The sequence below is a fragment of the Ochotona princeps genome, chromosome 6 (assembly GCF_030435755.1).
Source record: "Ochotona princeps isolate mOchPri1 chromosome 6, mOchPri1.hap1, whole genome shotgun sequence".
NCBI lineage: Eukaryota > Metazoa > Chordata > Mammalia > Lagomorpha > Ochotonidae > Ochotona > Ochotona princeps.
In genome coordinates, this window is record NC_080837.1 from 34,584,658 (window position 1) to 34,600,322 (window position 15,665).

Consider the following 15,665-nt stretch of genomic DNA (forward strand, 5'->3'; position numbering starts at 1 on the left):
TAGAAGATTTTTGTCTCTGTTATTCTGCCTTTCTAGCAGATGAAATTAAACAGACATTAATTTTTTTCCTTGTCTCTAAGACATTCCTGAAATTCTTTATAGACATTCTAGCATTAGGTACTGTAGCATATCTGCCAGCCTCATTTACCTCAGTTCAATATTTATTGAATATCTATTTCTGGGCAGGCACCAAGCTGTCTACTGGGTTATGAAGGAAAAGGAGCTTACACCTAGGATATTTGACTTACTGTTTCTAGTCTCATAAGTAATCCAGACAGGGTTGTATTAACAAGAGGAACCTCTTCCTATGGCTGTTAAGTACCACACAGGAGAGTGCAAACAGTAAGAAGAGCAACTAGGCCGGTGCCATGGCCTAGTGGCTAAAGTCCTCACCTTGAACGTGCCAGGATCCCATATGGGCGCAGGTTCTAATCCCGTCAGCCCCACTTTCTTCCAACTCCCTGCATGTGGTCTGGGAAAGCAGTTGAGGACAGCTTAAAACCGTGGGACCCTGCACCCACGTAGGAGACCCGGATCGGTGCAGCACTGGCCGTTGTGGTCACTTGGGGAGTGAGTCTTCTCTGTATATATCTGACTTTGCGATAAAAATAAATAATCTTAAAAAAAAAAAAAGAGCAACATGGGCAGTTACTCAGGTGATAACTGGAGAAAGGAGGGAGAGGGAGAGAAAAGAGAGGTAGAAAGAGCGAAAACAAAAACAAAAAAACACCTAAGAAACAAAACCTCAGAGAAATAATGAAATCCAAAGACATTAGGGAACAGGCATATTTTAAAGGTGAGATTTTTCTCCCTAGATTAATATAGGGTTTCATTTTGTTATGTGTTATAAACAAGCATAGCAAAACAAAATAGGCTATTATGTGTATTTCATTATTTTAAATCTATACACATGTTACAACATTAAAATTCTGGGTTGACATGATTATAGCATTTCCTGCCATTGAAATATCCGAGGAAGCACATCACATCTCAAGTGAAGTTCTATAAAGAACTTCAAGTCCTTGGATGTGGGGGTCACAAAGGGAAGACAACTTTTTTTTTTGTCTTTGTGTTGTATATGCCCCACCTGACATACTGTGGTTTGAAGAGGTAATTTAATCCTAAAAATGCACGATTCCCTCGGCTCCTCTGCTCCTTAGCAGCCGAAGGAGCAAGCACGCCTCCGTCTCCTTTTGTTCATCAAAGGAAAGAGTGAAACGGTTTTGTTAGAGTGGAGGCTTTTCTAAGGGTTAAACCGAGACGCTTAAAGACCTCTGCGATCCCAGCAGCTTTTACTTAAGTAGTTCCCATACGGCAGACGTTCCCCAAAATAAGAGGCCTGTCTGCCAGACTTGGGGGTTCAGCAGAAGTGGGAGGCGGCCTCCGGGTCTAGAGCAGAGGTGCCCGCATCTGCAGGTGCAGCGACTGGGATCTCGAACCCTGCCGCCTCCTGGACCCTTCTCCCAAAAGGGCGGGAACCACGGCGCTGCGGGGTGCGGGACTCGGCTCCGGAAACCGAGGTCAGGTGTATTTCATCAGACATCTATCCGGCCGAGTGCCCACACCTGGCGCGGGGGAGGGGAAACAGCATCCATAGGAACCACCGGGGAGGTGAAGAGCCCCTAGTTAAGGACGCTAGAGGGCTGGTCCGGCTTGGCTTCAGTCCGACTGCTTTTTTGTGATTGCTTCCCCGGGCCGCCCATCATCTCAGTGTCCTATCTCGATTGGCTGTTCCGGCTGCCACTCGGTTCCGCCGCGCTGACCGCCATTGGCCGCCTCCTGATAAGGCCCCGCCCCCACGAGCTGGGCACGGGCAGTGGGGCGACAGAGAGAGAGAGGGAGAGAGAGAGAGAGAGAGAGAGAGAGCGCGCCCGGCGTTAGCTGTGGGCTGGGGGAGGAGGTGGTGGCGGCCGAGGGGAAGAAGGAGAGAGAGGGAGGGAGGGAGGGGAAGCAGGGCCAGCGGCAGCGACGGGGTCAGGGTGATGGTGCAGGTTCCCGGGGCCCGCGCGGAGCTGCCGAGCTGAGGGGCGCCTGGTCTGGGGTCCGCAGCGCCGCCGCGTCGTTCCCGGGAACGGGCGGGCGGGCGGGAAGATGCTGAGCAGGTTGATGAGCGGCAGCAGCAGGAGCCTGGAGCGCGAGTACAGCTGCACCGTGCGGCTGCTGGACGACAGCGAGTACACCTGCACCATCCAGGTCAGTGCCGCGCCGGCTCGCCCGCGGGACCCTGTCCTCTCCAAGTCTCCCGAGTCCGGCCAACTTGGCCGCCGCTCTGGGTGGAGAGAGCGAGAGGGGTGGTGGTGGTGGTCGCCGCAGCCCCAGCGCTGCGCTTTGTCCGGCTCATTGCTGCGGCGGAGTGCCCCGGTGCAGGTCGCCCTTGCTGGAGCTGGGGGCAACCTGGTGCGGAGGGAGTCCCAGGCTGTCCCGAACCCCGACCTTCTCCCCTGTCTGCGCTCCTCTCCGGCGTTGGGAGCCTCGTCCCGGTTCCAGGAGCCCGCCTTGGGGTGGGGAGCGCCTCAGAGGGAGGCTGGCAGGGTGCGCGAGCTGCTTCTTGGGGGGGCCCGCCCCGTCGCGGGGCGCTTGTTTGGGCTCTCCGGTGGGGCAGGAGCTGCTGGCTGGCGAGTCTTTACCTCCAAGTGGTTGGAAGGATGGTGGTTTATGTCATAAATCCGCCCCCCCGCCCCCCGCTTCCCAGCGTTGTGAGTCAGAGCCCTCAGAAGGTAGAACTGAACGGGCAGCCCATGCAGAGTGGCCTATTGAAGGGAGCCCAGCCCTGTCCGGGCTCCTGAGGGTTAGCCCCCGAATCCCGCTTTTTTTTTTTTTGGCTCCCCATATCTTATTGTGCGTGTGTGTATTGGGGTGGTGGTAATTCTGAGGGGGCGTGAGGTCAAGATTTTAGCAACAAGTCTCAGCGAAATGGGAGCCAGGGGGCGACTTAGCCCAAACATCAACAATACGACGCTGCTACTCAGCCTGGTACGTGGGAAAGGAAAAAAAAATTTTCCCCTCACAACGCCTGGCCCGGGCTCCTTCCCTCGTGCTGTGCGGCGCGTCAGGAGTAGTAGTCGGTCCCGGGAAGGCAGCCTCACAGCCCTGTCTGCTGCTCTATAAAGTCGGAGACAGACACCAAACATTCACCCCTGTTCCGGGAGGATTCTGGGCTTCTCGCCGGAAATTGCTGTGTGAGGAGAGGCAAATTGACGGACCCGGAGGGGTCTCACCTGATGCCTCGCCTTTGCCGCCAGAGACCGGCGGCGGCGTCTCTCGGCTGGGATGTGTCCAGGTCCCTCATGCTCGCGGTCTCCTGCCCCCTCACCACGCCCCTACCCTGCCCCCACCCCCGTTTTGAAATGATCATTATTAATTAATTAATTTTTGCTGACAGTGCTCAATCGCGGCAAAGAGCGGTGTGTGAGAAAGACGCTGGGTAGTGTGAGGGAGCCTCTGTGCTCTGCCGACTCGGCGCTGCGAGCCGCGGGCTCCCTCAGGCCCCTCCGTCCCCGACGCGGGCCGGCGCTGGGCACCAGTGCTGCCCGCTGCCTGGGATCTTGGAGGGCCCCTGTTCTTGAGGCTAGCCATCTCGCGAAAGGATTTTTGTAGTCGAATTGTGCTGGAGAGATGCTCTTTATGATATCCCTTCTGAATGAGTGCCATGCTACTTTTTTGTTTCTGTCGTATCACGGCGCCACGCACAGGTTTTTGTTGTTGTTTGTTGTTTCAGTAGAGGAGGTGGGGAAAAAAAACCACATTGAAGGGGTTTCTTTGCTATATGCATGCATGGAGAGCTTTGAAAGTCTTCCTCCTTTTGTCTTACCATTTAAAGCATTTGCACAATAGCATGTCAAGGGCACTGGGAGCTTTAGGACTTCGTGAGTCCTAAGAATACTTTGTGGGTATGTGGTGAAATAGGATTTCTGGGGCAGGTCATTAACTTTTGCTGAGGTATAAAGCACAGAAATGAAACATTCACATCACCGCTGTACTGGGCATGAGAGCCTGATGGTTTTAAGGCACTGTGATAAGGCAACCAGTTTTTCCCAATTAGTGAAACCTGTGAGCATGTGATCGGTATTATAATTGTGGATTTTTTAATCACCGTTAAGAAAAGGGATATTCTTAAGTTAACCAGGATTTATGCTTCTGTGTCTTGCTGTGGTTTTATTTGTTTCCTGCTGCTCTTCTTTTACATGATTGCAGTTGAATGTTATTTAAAAATTAAGCTTGATGTAATATGGTAACTCATAGTGCTGTCTAGACAGCGTTAATGGTTGTGCGTTATGATTTCTATGTGGAATCTAAAAAGCATAGAAATTCTGAAGTATAATGTGATGTTGCATTATTTGACAACACCATTCTGAATTGCTTTTGTCTTCAGCCAAGAGGGGAGAGGTTTAAAAAAGACAGTCTCTTACATGAAATTAGTAATTTTTTGCATGTAGCTTTTTTGGACGTTTTACAAATTGAGATTTCCTTACCAACTTTTCCTCTATAGTGTGTGTATATGTGTGTGTGTGTGTGAGTGTATGAACATGCATATTTGGCAAACACTGGGCTTTTAAGTGGGTAAGGAAAAGATCTGTGAGCTTGTCATTAGGGTAAGCAATCTTAGCCTTTTAGGCATGGAAGTACTACATATTTTGATTTCGGGGTGTGACAGTTTGAGCTCCCTTAAAGTGTATGCTACAGTTCTGTTTGAATAAAATGTGTGTTTTAGAAAGATTTTTGTGCCTCTTCAGATAATCAGAGATCACTTAGGATATTCCAGAATCAGAAATGCATCACTAATTGGAGTCATGTTAGCCACGTTTGGTAAATTTCATTTGTAGGAAATTCAAAGTACTAGTTTAGCCTTTCATAATGCAGCACTTACACTGATCTGGCGAATAGGATGTGATTATTAAAGTAATGAAAGTGTTTTATGTCTTCTCAGTGAAGGTTGCCACAGCTACCAGATTGTTTCTTCATACTTTCTGATATGGAAATATGCGTGTAGACCATGAGAAATAAAAGTATGTATAGGAGGGCTTAGTATAATTGCTCCCTTGTGAAGAATATGGTTAGCAGTCTCCTGACAGTTTTGAAGGTCATTGCTTTATAAGTGCAGATCTGGGCCATTTTTTCACTCATCTGCTTCGTTTGCGTCTATCTATATTTATTTTGTGTTTACCACCTTACTTTGCTATTTTATTTGGGAAATAGGAAAAATGAGACAGTTAAGTATCTAGATTTCTGAATGGAGTCATTAATTTCAATGCCTACAAATGTAATATCATAAGGAACATCTTTTAAACAGATTATAAAGTCTATCAATTTTAAGAATAGATATTGTAAAATATCTAGTAGAAATATGTATTGGAAAAGCATATATATTTTTCAAGCCAGAAATCTTAATCACTTTTTTGTGATCACTGAAAGGGAGAGCAACCCTAGAAATAAATTTTTACTGGGGGCACATTGAGGTAACTGACTAAGCAGCTGGGTTAAATTAGCTTTTGCAGTTGAATAAGAATCTGTTATAAGTGAAATGTGTGTGCAGAGGCAGTTCTGCAGTAGACCCAATATTCACTTTTAACTGTGTCTCCACCACTTAGGTAGGGGTAAGGGAGGGAGAGAAGGAACAGAACCCATGTGTTTGTTGGGCACTCTCCAGGCATTGTTTGTTCATTTCCTTCACAACACCATTATGGATTGTTTAAATATCTGCTGTACCAGGTGAAGGAAGTAGAATTGTAGGATTAATGACAGTAGGATTAATGAGAGAACCATGTTTTTAACGGGCTTTGTATACTAAGCTTCTGTTAGGTGTTTTTTGTTTGTTTTTAACATTTATTTTTGTTGGAAAGGCAGATTTGCAGAGAGGAGAGACAGTAAGATCCTCTGTCTGCTGGTTCACTCTCAGATGGCCACAACTGCCACATTGTGCTGCTGTGAAGCCAGGAGCCTCATCTGGGTCTCCTACAGGTGTGCAGGGGTCCAAGGATTTGGGCCATTCTTCTCTGCCCTTCCAGGCCGTAAGCACGAGCTGGATGGGAATTAGAGCAGCTAAGACACAAACTTACTTTCGAGAGGATTGGCTGGTTGAGACATTGTGCTGGGCTCTCAGGTGTTTTACTTAACACCAACCATGTGGTGGGTAGGTGGCATAATTTCTGTATTATAGCTGAAAGAACAAGTTCAGGAAGCCAAAGGAACATGCACAATGTTAGTGGAGCCAATGCAATTAAACTCTGGTCTTTTTTTTTTTTTTTAAGATGTATTTTATTTCTATTGTAAAGTCAGATATACAGAGAGGAGAGAGAGAGGAAGATCTTCTGTCTGTTGATTCACTCCTCACGTAGCTGCAAAGGCTGGAGCTGAGCCATTCCGAAGCTAGGAGCCAGGAGGTTTTTCCGGGTCTCCCACATGGGTGCAGGGTCCCAAGGCTTTGGCCCATCCTCCCCTGCTTTCCCAGGCCAGAAGCAGAGAGCTGGATGGGAAGCAGGGCTGCTGGAATTAGAATTGGCGCCCATACGGGATTCCGGTGTGTGAGAGGCGAGGCCTTTAGCTGCTAGACTACCATGCTGGGCTCGGTCTTTTTGTTTCTTAATTCTATTGTTTTTTCCTCTCTTCTGTCTTGTCTGATCCATTCTCCCTTCAACCTTAAATTTTTTCATTTATGCAGTAGGAATGTTAATGCCTATTTCATAGTAAAGAGAAAATAGTTTTTGAAATCACTAAAAATAAGAAGAAACAAACTAGTATACTGTATGTTGTATCTTGTACTGAAATAAAAAACTAAAATTTGGAAATGCTTTACTTTTTTTAGGAGAATAAATCAACTTGAATCTTAAATCTTCATAAAATAGTTTAATAGTCTCAATAAAATTGTGAACTCCCAGGCTGGAGAGGTGGTATTTGGCCTAGTGGATCGGGCGCCTGTGTCCACATGGGAATGCCTGGGTTTGATTGCAGCTCCAGTTCCTGACACAGCTTGGACTTGTAACCAGGATCCTGAGGAACAATAGTGACAGCTCAGGTAGTTGTGTTCTTGACACCTAGGTTGGAGACCTGGAATGAGTCTTTCTCAGCTTCAGACTAGCACAACCATTTGGGTCTTTGAGGGAGAGAGCTAGCTGATGTGCGTGTTTCTATTTGTCCAATCTGTTGTCCAATCTTCTGCCTCTCAGATTAAACAAAAGTTTCAGTCTGGGATAACTTGATTCTTTGTTAGTACTTTTTAAATATTTGAATTCATGTGTACTGACTATATAATTGATGGGATCCTTGGCTTTCAAGGGGTATTTCTTCCTGGACTGTGATTCATCTTCTAATAATTTCTGCTTCCTATATGGCAAGTTGAATCCTTAATTAATCCATTAATATAAAAAGAATATTGTGAGAGAATTAGGATAATTTTATTCACAGCAAAAAATGGAAAGCTGATGTGTTTTCATGAATATTAATTTTTTAAGAAAAATTAACAGATAATTATGTTGTCTCAGGGTCAGCATAATAACAAGTCAGACTCTAACTCTTGAAACTAAGATAATTTCAGAGTAAATTTCTAAAATCCTAAAAGCATTTGTATTGTTTCTTAATTTCTGTGCTAAATATTGTATGAAGTTAATGCAGTTCAGTCTCTGGAGTACAGAAGGTAAAGTCCAGACAGGCAGTTATGATCTCTCATTCTTTTTCTCTTTGAAGTGCTTATGTTTAAAGTGTCATATAAATACCCATGAGTAAAATCTGGCATGGGTATTTATATGAATTTGTAGTCTGTTAAATGCTTGGAATGACTATGCTAGATGAGGCAATTCAACATAGTGTGTAATGAAAGAGCATGTGGTTTTGAGTCCTCTTTTATATTGCTCAGAAACGCATTTGTCCTGATAGTGCCATTGTTAGTATCAAGCTTTAAAAACATTTCCAAAATAAAGTCAGCCACAACCCAAAGATAGAAACAGTAATTTTTTAATGTGTTTGAAGTGGCTTATGTATATGTATGAAAAATGCATAACCTAAAATAAGCAGCATTGGTGTGATTGTTACCAATGATGTAATAATTATTAAAATAAAGTATTCTGGATTATTTTAAGAAGTTTCTTTAAAAACCTGTACAAGGCAGAGAGTGAGAGCAAGTATATTCCCTCATTGGTTGCTTGTCCGCCGTCCCAATGCTGTGCTGGGTGGCAGAAATACAACTGCCTGAGCCATCACCTATGCCTCCCAGAAATCTGCAGTGGGAGCCAGAGCCAGGATCTGCCCTCAATGGGATGTGCACCTAGGTCAAACGCTGTGCCAGAACTTTGTAGGATAGATTATACTTTAGAATACAGAAAGGAGAGTAAGAGAAAGCTGCAACTTTTTACAAATCCTGAGAATTATAGTGCTTTGTTCCATGTCTTATGTAGTTATAATCTAGTAAATATTTCTTGATTTGTTTGTGCTATGTAATTCTTGTGTTAATATTTAAAAATTTATTTTTATTGGAAAGGCAGATTTACAGAGAGCAGAGACAGAGATCTTCCATCCCATGATTCATTCCCCAAATGACTCGTAATGGCTGGAATTGAGCAGATTAAGAGCCGTGAGCTTCCTCCTGGTCTCCCACATGGATACAGGGTCTCAAGGCTTTGACCCATCCTCTCCTGCTTCCCCAGGCCATAAGCAGAGAGCTGGATGGGAAGTGGAGCAGCTGGGACATGAACTGGTGACCATATTGGGTGCTGGCACTTTCAGGCAGAGAATTAGCCAGTTCACTAGATTAAACTCATCATATCCAATTTATTTTGTTCTGCAATTCTTCTCCCTGATGAGAAGTGTAGTATATCCATGTGGTATTCATGAAACCTTTGGAGGACTTTGATAATTTTCTGTAATTATCTTTTGTTGTATTAGTGGAACCCCAGTCTGTATTGCTCCCGTGACTTGTTAGTCTGTCCTATAGAGTGTCAAACCTTTAGGCCTCCCCTTCCTCTTGGTCTCTGCAGGTTTTAATGGGTTCAGATCAAATGAATACTATGCAGCTATGCTTCATGTAGTGTTAGAAGTCTGCCAGAATTGCCATCTTGAGCATTACACATCATCATAACAGTAGAAATCTTTGCTTGTTTCCCCTAAGTCATTACTGCATAAAACAGGATTTAGATCTCACAGCCTCATTTGCAACACTTGGCTCTATAGAAAATGAACCGTGCTCCCCAACATTTTGTCTACTTGAAGCTGAATTCGTCTTGATGGTCTCATTTGCTGCAGGGGCAGATCTGCAGACCCTGTCTCATGGAGTAGGTTTACATGGTTGCTCTTTTCTCAGTTGTGCCTAGCCAGCACTTATACAATGAAAGAGCGCTGACAGCAACCCTATGTAGACTTTCTATTTCTCACTAACTCAGCGCTTAAAGAAAGTTCTGTTTGCTTGGAGGCCAGGTGTCATTTACTGCCCCTCTGTTTATTATCCTGACCCAGGGCTTAGGCCAACTGCCATACTAGTTTGTCTATGCAGATAAGAGATTTGAAGATAAGAAATGAAAACATTTTCATTTCTATGTTGTGGAGTGAATCATGCTTCTCCTAAGAGAACAAAACTTGTGTACATTGGAGTAATTGAAACACCTCCTATTACCTTAAAACTCTAGACCTTGGTGACCAATATAACTCTTCAAACATTTACAAATATTTTTAAATGTAGGTAGAGCTAAAGATAGACTAGGGAGAATGGAGTGTGCATATTTCCAACCTCCAATTTTACAGAGGTTAAATCCTAGATTTATATTGAGGCCTTATTACTGCCCAAGGCCGCCATGTGATCCTCATTATTGCTGTCAATATTTTAATCAAGATAAGACTTTCTTTTGAACTTTAACCAATTTTAATAGCTTTTTTTCTTTTTTTTTTTAATTTGAAAGATTTAGAGAAACAGGTTGAGAGCTCATTTGCTGGCTCACTCCTCGGATGCTCTCAATGGACTGGGGAATAATGTGGATTGTAGGAACCCAAATTTTTAGGCATTCATTGCTGTCTCCTAGTGTCTGCATTGGCAGGAGCCTGGAGTCAGGAGCTGGGGCTCCTTCGTCCTCTTTTTATTTTTTTAAAGTCGTATTTGAAAAAGAAGATCTTCCATCCACTGGTTCTCTGTCCAGGTGGCTGCAATGGCCGGGTCTGAGCCAGCCTGAAGCCAGGAACTGCAGAAGTGGTAGGAGTTCAAACACTCAGGTTGGTTTTCACTACTTTTTCTGGGGCATTAGAGGGGAGCTAGATTGAAAAGGGAGATGCTGGGACATGAACCAGTGCTCATAAAGGATGCCAACATATGAGGTAGCAGCTTTATCTGTTATGCCTGAATGCTGGTCCCTTCAATTGCTTATTTCTAAGAGTGATGTTTTACTTTATGTTCTAACTTCCTTGTTTTGTATTCTGGATTTGGAAAAGGAACTTGCAAAGATTCTTAGATTTAAATTCTCCTTGGTTTTGCTTGCTACCATGAGACTAAAAACAACTTGTGTGAAGCAAGTTCTCTAAGGAGATCCTTCCGTGCCATGCTCTTACAGGCAAAATAATTGGACCACATGCTTGGCAACCTCTGAGTTTATATACAATAGCTCCATTCACTTGTCTACAGAAAACATCCCTTTGACAGTGATTATTGCTTTCAGTTCCCTCTGCTCTACTTGTGACTCCTGTATTATCATGATCTCATACATTGGTTTACATTTAGAGGCACCCTGGACCACTCCAGAAATCCTTTAGGACAACTCTGTGTTAATGAGCGTTTAAAAGCCACAGAGAGCTACTGTCCACTAAGGGAAATGATTCGAATCTAGCTGTTCTCCTGCCTGATTCACGTCATCTTACTTTGTCACAACTTGGGCTTTTTTTCCTTTTGTAGGAATTGTGAACCGTGCTGAAAATGTGTGCAGTAGAATAAGGGGTTGATTAAGACAGCGAGCCTCAAAGTGTGGCTCCTGGATGAGAAGCATCAATATCACCTTAGTAATTGCTGGAACTGCAAATTTATGGTTACCTTTCAGACCTGTTGACTGAGCAACTCAGCGATGGAGCACAGAAGTCTGTTTTAAGAAGCTGAGGTTTGAGGATCACTATTTCTGGGTGATTGAGATATTTAGTGGGTAAAAATTGATGTCTTGTTTGTTGATTGATTAGGTATAAAAGACAAGGGAATAGGATAAATGAAAATTAATCCCATGTTAAAAATTTACTTTCATTGTTTATTTTAAAGGGAGAGAGAAAAATACTTTTTTAAAGAATTATTTTATTTTTATTGAAAAGTCAGATATACAAAGACGGAGGAGAAACAGAGAGGAAGACCTTCCATCTGTTGATTCACTCCCCAAGCGGCCACAACAGATGAAGCTGAGCCATTCTGAAGCCAGGAGCCTGGAGCCTCGTCAGGATCTCCCACATGGGTGCAGGATCCCAAGGCTTTGGACTGTCCTCGACTGCTTTCCCAACCCACAGCAGGGAGCTGGATGGGAAGTGGGACTGCTGGGATTAGAACAGGTGCCCATATGGGATCCCCATGTGTGCAAAGCGAGGATTTTAGTTGCTGGGCTACCGCGCCAGGCCTGAAAGACACTTCTTTCATCAGTAGGCTCACTTTCCCTATATCTGCAACAGTTAGGGCTTGGCTCCAGGTTTGCAAGGACCCGGATAGGTGAGCCATCATTTACCATCTCCCAAGATGTGAGTTAGCAGGAAGCTGGAATTTGAAGCAGAGGTGGAACTTGAACCCAGACACTCCAATATGTAATGTGGATATACTGAGAAATGCCTTAATTGTGATATCAAATAACCATGAATCTCTTATTTGTAGCTTTGGATTTGTTTCTGTGTGACCTTAACTGGTTTCTGTCCTTGAAAGGTAAAAGCTAAGCATTTCCTCCCCCCAGAAATTCATACCTATGTACAAATAGACAGGATTCAAAAGATTTTTTTTGTTTTAAAGATATATATATATATATTTATTGGAAAGTCAGATATACAGAGTGGGGGAGAAACAGAGAGGAAGATCTTCAATACGATGATTCACTCTCAGTGGCCGCAGTGGCCAGACTGAGCTGATCTGAAGCCAGGAACCTGTAGCTTCTTCTGGGTCTCCCAGGCGGGTGCAGGGTTCCAAGGCTTTGGGCCATCTTTGACTGCTTTCTTAGGCCACAAGCAGGGAGCTGGATGGAAAGCAGGGCTGCTGGGATTACAAAAGACGTCCGTATGGGATCCTGGGTGTGTAAGGTGAGGACTTTAGCCGCAAGGCTACTGTGCCAGGCCCAGGATTCAGAAGATTCTACAAAGTCGTTTTACCAGTTTGATACTACTGTATTTGTTGGTTAGCTTTTTTAGGGGAAGGGGAGGAGTCTCCTATGGTCTATGCATATTTATGATTATGATTTTGTTTTTCAAACATTTTCTTCATAAGTTAAGCACTGGAGGAAAAGGAAGAGTAAGAACCTCTGTTGTGCAAGTACTAACTTCTTAGGGTTTGCAAACAAATAGAATGCAAACATCAGAGGATTCAAGGATAAGACAAGGTAATGTGCTTGTGGCAGTCAGGTGTTGCAGGGAACTTTGCAGGTGGGGATGTACTCCAAAGTTAATACATATTTTATAAAGGAGTTGAGATTTCAAACAGGTTGTAAAACTGCCAAAAGCAGAAAATAGGCTGTGGGGATGGGTAGAGGGCTTTTCATACTGACTTCACAGCAGGTTACTTCAGCTAAAAATGTCAGGTCTGTAGTTTTTTCTTTAGTAATGTTTAACTGACTGACTCTGGTATAGTTGAATTAAACAACAGAAGTTTATTTGCATGGGGAAAATTACTGTCAGCAAATTTTAGTCATTTCAATACTTGACATGCTGAGAGGAGTTGGTCCAAACTAAAAATAAATTGTATGAGGCTGGTGTGGAATTAAATCTCATTCTGAAGCGGTCTAACACAAACTAAGGTTTTTCACAAAGCAGTGGCATCATACAATGTAGATTCAGATTTCAGTCCTAATTTTGTGGCTGCAGCAACTACATGTGAATTGTATTTTCAACAGACCTCTTTGTTGGCACCAGTTTAATCACCTGGCAAAAAAAGAAGGGATCAGATTTCAACAGCCCGCTGATGTTTGAAAATCCTTTGATGGACACCATGCAGACTCAGTTGTGCATTAAGTTAAGAAATCTGACCTGTGAAGCACTAAAAGGCGTGTTTCAGCATCTCTGTTCTTATACCCAAGTGGCCACCTTCTAGCTTCTCTAGAAGGCCAAGGTGAGCTTCCCTGGATTACTCAGTGAACCTCTGCCTGCCAGCTCCTAAGTTCCCAGACCTACGTGGGATGTACTTCTAGCCCTCAGTACAATGCCAGGCTAGAGCTCCGGGGATGGGAACCTCCAAGAAGGTGCTGTTCAACACTTGGACAATCAGTGTTAGGAAGAATGCCAATGCGAATTTGGTCTGAAAATGGGGGGAAAAAGAAAGGATAGTTAAAAACTGATTAATAGATGACTGACAATATATATGGGCACTTTTTTTGTTGAAGAGATTTAGGGGGCTTGCTGTGAAGTGGTATTATGGTAGCCAGAAAATATAACAAAGGCTTACAGGCCAAAGATCTGAAAAAGGTAATAGCACATCAAGACAGCATGTCCCAGGGTACTCTCGTGTCTAGCCACTTTGATTCTACTGGTGGTAAAAAAAAAAAGCCAAACCATCAGAAACTTCATAGGCTGACACTCGGTCCACATTCAGGGAAATTATCCCTTGCCTCCAGGCAGGTGCAGAGCCTTTTTTTCTTCTACACCCTGGTTTAAATCTAGGACGTCTAGACCCAGCCTGTTTTGGAGGCTCTAAGAGGAAGAATTGGTTTCAGGATTTCCAAAGGGTTCCAAATGCTGTAATCAGAAAGTGACTCTAACATATTTTTAAAAAGATTTATTTATTTTTATTTGAGTGGCAGATTTATAGGGAAGGAAAGAGAGATCTTCCATCTGCCAGTTCACTTCCCACATGGTTGTAATAGCCAGAGGTGAGCTAATCTGAAGCCAGGATCTTCATCTCAGTCTCCCATGTGGTTGTAGGGCCAAAGCATGTGAGCCATCTTGTGCTGATTTCCTAGGCACATTAGCAGACAGTTGGATTTGAAGTGGAGCAGCTGGGATCAAACTGGCGCCCCTGTGGGAAGGGAAGTGCATGTTGAAGATGGTGGCTTTAAACACTGGCTCCAGAGCATGTTGCCTATTTAGACCAAACATTCCCTAGAATGTCAAAGTTTTTTGAAAGAGTGACACACACAGAGACATCCATGTGCTAGTTCATCCCCCAAATGGCTACAATAGCCAGGTGTGGGTCAGACTGAAACTCGGAGCCAGGAATTCCATTCCCATTTCTAACATGAGTGACAGGGGCCCAAATACTTCCCAGGTGTATTACTAGGAAGCTGGATTGGACACCAGGCATCCAGAACTGGAACTGGCACTCTGATAGCGGAATGCCAGAGTCTCAGGTGGTAGCCTAATTTACTGCACTAAAAGTGATGTCCTAATCTCCAGGACCAAATGCTTATCCAACAATCACTTTGTATGTATTTGCTTTAATCCTTTCTGTCAGCTGGAAAATGTTGTTGCTACTAATTATAGATGAATATAATGAAGTTTAGAGAGGTTAAATAACATGGTCCCAAGGAGACTTAGTTGGAGAATTAAACTTTGAACTCAGGTCTGTGTGGCTTCAAACTTTGTCTTATTGCTCTAGAATGAAGCAAGTCATGCAGTCTTAGGACTGCTTAAGTTAAATGCCTAACTCTAACTGCCCTTGAGATTTAGTCCTGATCATTTAACCTGTACTGTGTAATGTAACCCCTCATTTAGAAGATGGGAAAGTTCAAATAGAGCTTTCAGTATGTTTTAACACATTCTGTAGTTCACAAGAAATTTTTTCAAGGCTTAGGAAGTGTTTTGCTTTTATAAATATAAAATTGTCTTAACTGACACATATAAAGTGTATTTAAGAGGTACTATGATGTTTCAGTGCATATATATGTGTGTAATGTTCAAATCAGGACAAGAGTATTTATCTTCTCAAATGCTGTGTGTGTGGTGAACACATTCAACATAATTTTGGCAAGTTACAATACATTTTTTTAGTTTCCTATAGTTATCCTGCTGTGCAATAGAACACCAGTAAGTATTTTTCTTCTGTGGAGGACATTCTTTTTAAAATGCAAATAATGCTTTTTAAAGAAAGAGATTTCAAAGGAAGAACTTAGTAACTTTTTTTGAAAGATACATCTTCATTTGAAAGGCAGACTTTACAGAGAGAAGAGAAAAAGAGGCCTTCCATCTGCTGGTTCACTCCCCAAGTGGCTGCAACAGGGCTGAGCTGATCCAAAGCCAGGAACCTGGAGCTTCTTCTAAGTCTCCCATGTGGCTGCAGGGGCCTGAGTACATGAGCCATTTTCCACTGCTTTCCTAGGCCATCAGCAGGAAGCTGGATAAGAAGTGGAGCAGCTGGGACTTGAACTGTTACCCCTATGTGATACAGATGCTGAAAGGCAGGGGCTTAGTCCACTATGTCTTGTTGCTAACCTGTTGGTGACTTCTTTAGTCTGTGATGAGATCCTTCGTTTTTCAGAATACAAATAGTTTTACATGCTTGTTCAATGCAGATCAGGTTCTGGGTGATTGACTCATAC

At 43.6% G+C, this 15,665-nt stretch overlaps 1 protein-coding gene across 4 annotated transcripts in view; it reads left to right on the plus strand.

Moving 5' to 3' along the window:
- The first annotated feature begins 1,068 nt into the window (after positions 1-1,068).
- FRMD5 (FERM domain containing 5) overlaps positions 1,069-15,665 on the plus strand; it is a 319,707-nt gene continuing 305,110 nt past the window's right edge. For 2 of the 4 annotated variants that reach the window (XM_058665923.1, XM_058665922.1), the window contains exon 1: positions 1,073-2,193. In XM_058665923.1, the coding sequence (XP_058521906.1) occupies positions 2,092-2,193 (102 nt within the window). In that variant the 5' untranslated portion in view covers positions 1,073-2,091. Of the gene's footprint in view, positions 2,194-15,665 lie in introns of all 4 variants that reach the window. The other 2 variants (XM_004578126.4, XM_012928315.3) reach the window with 2 other exon arrangements.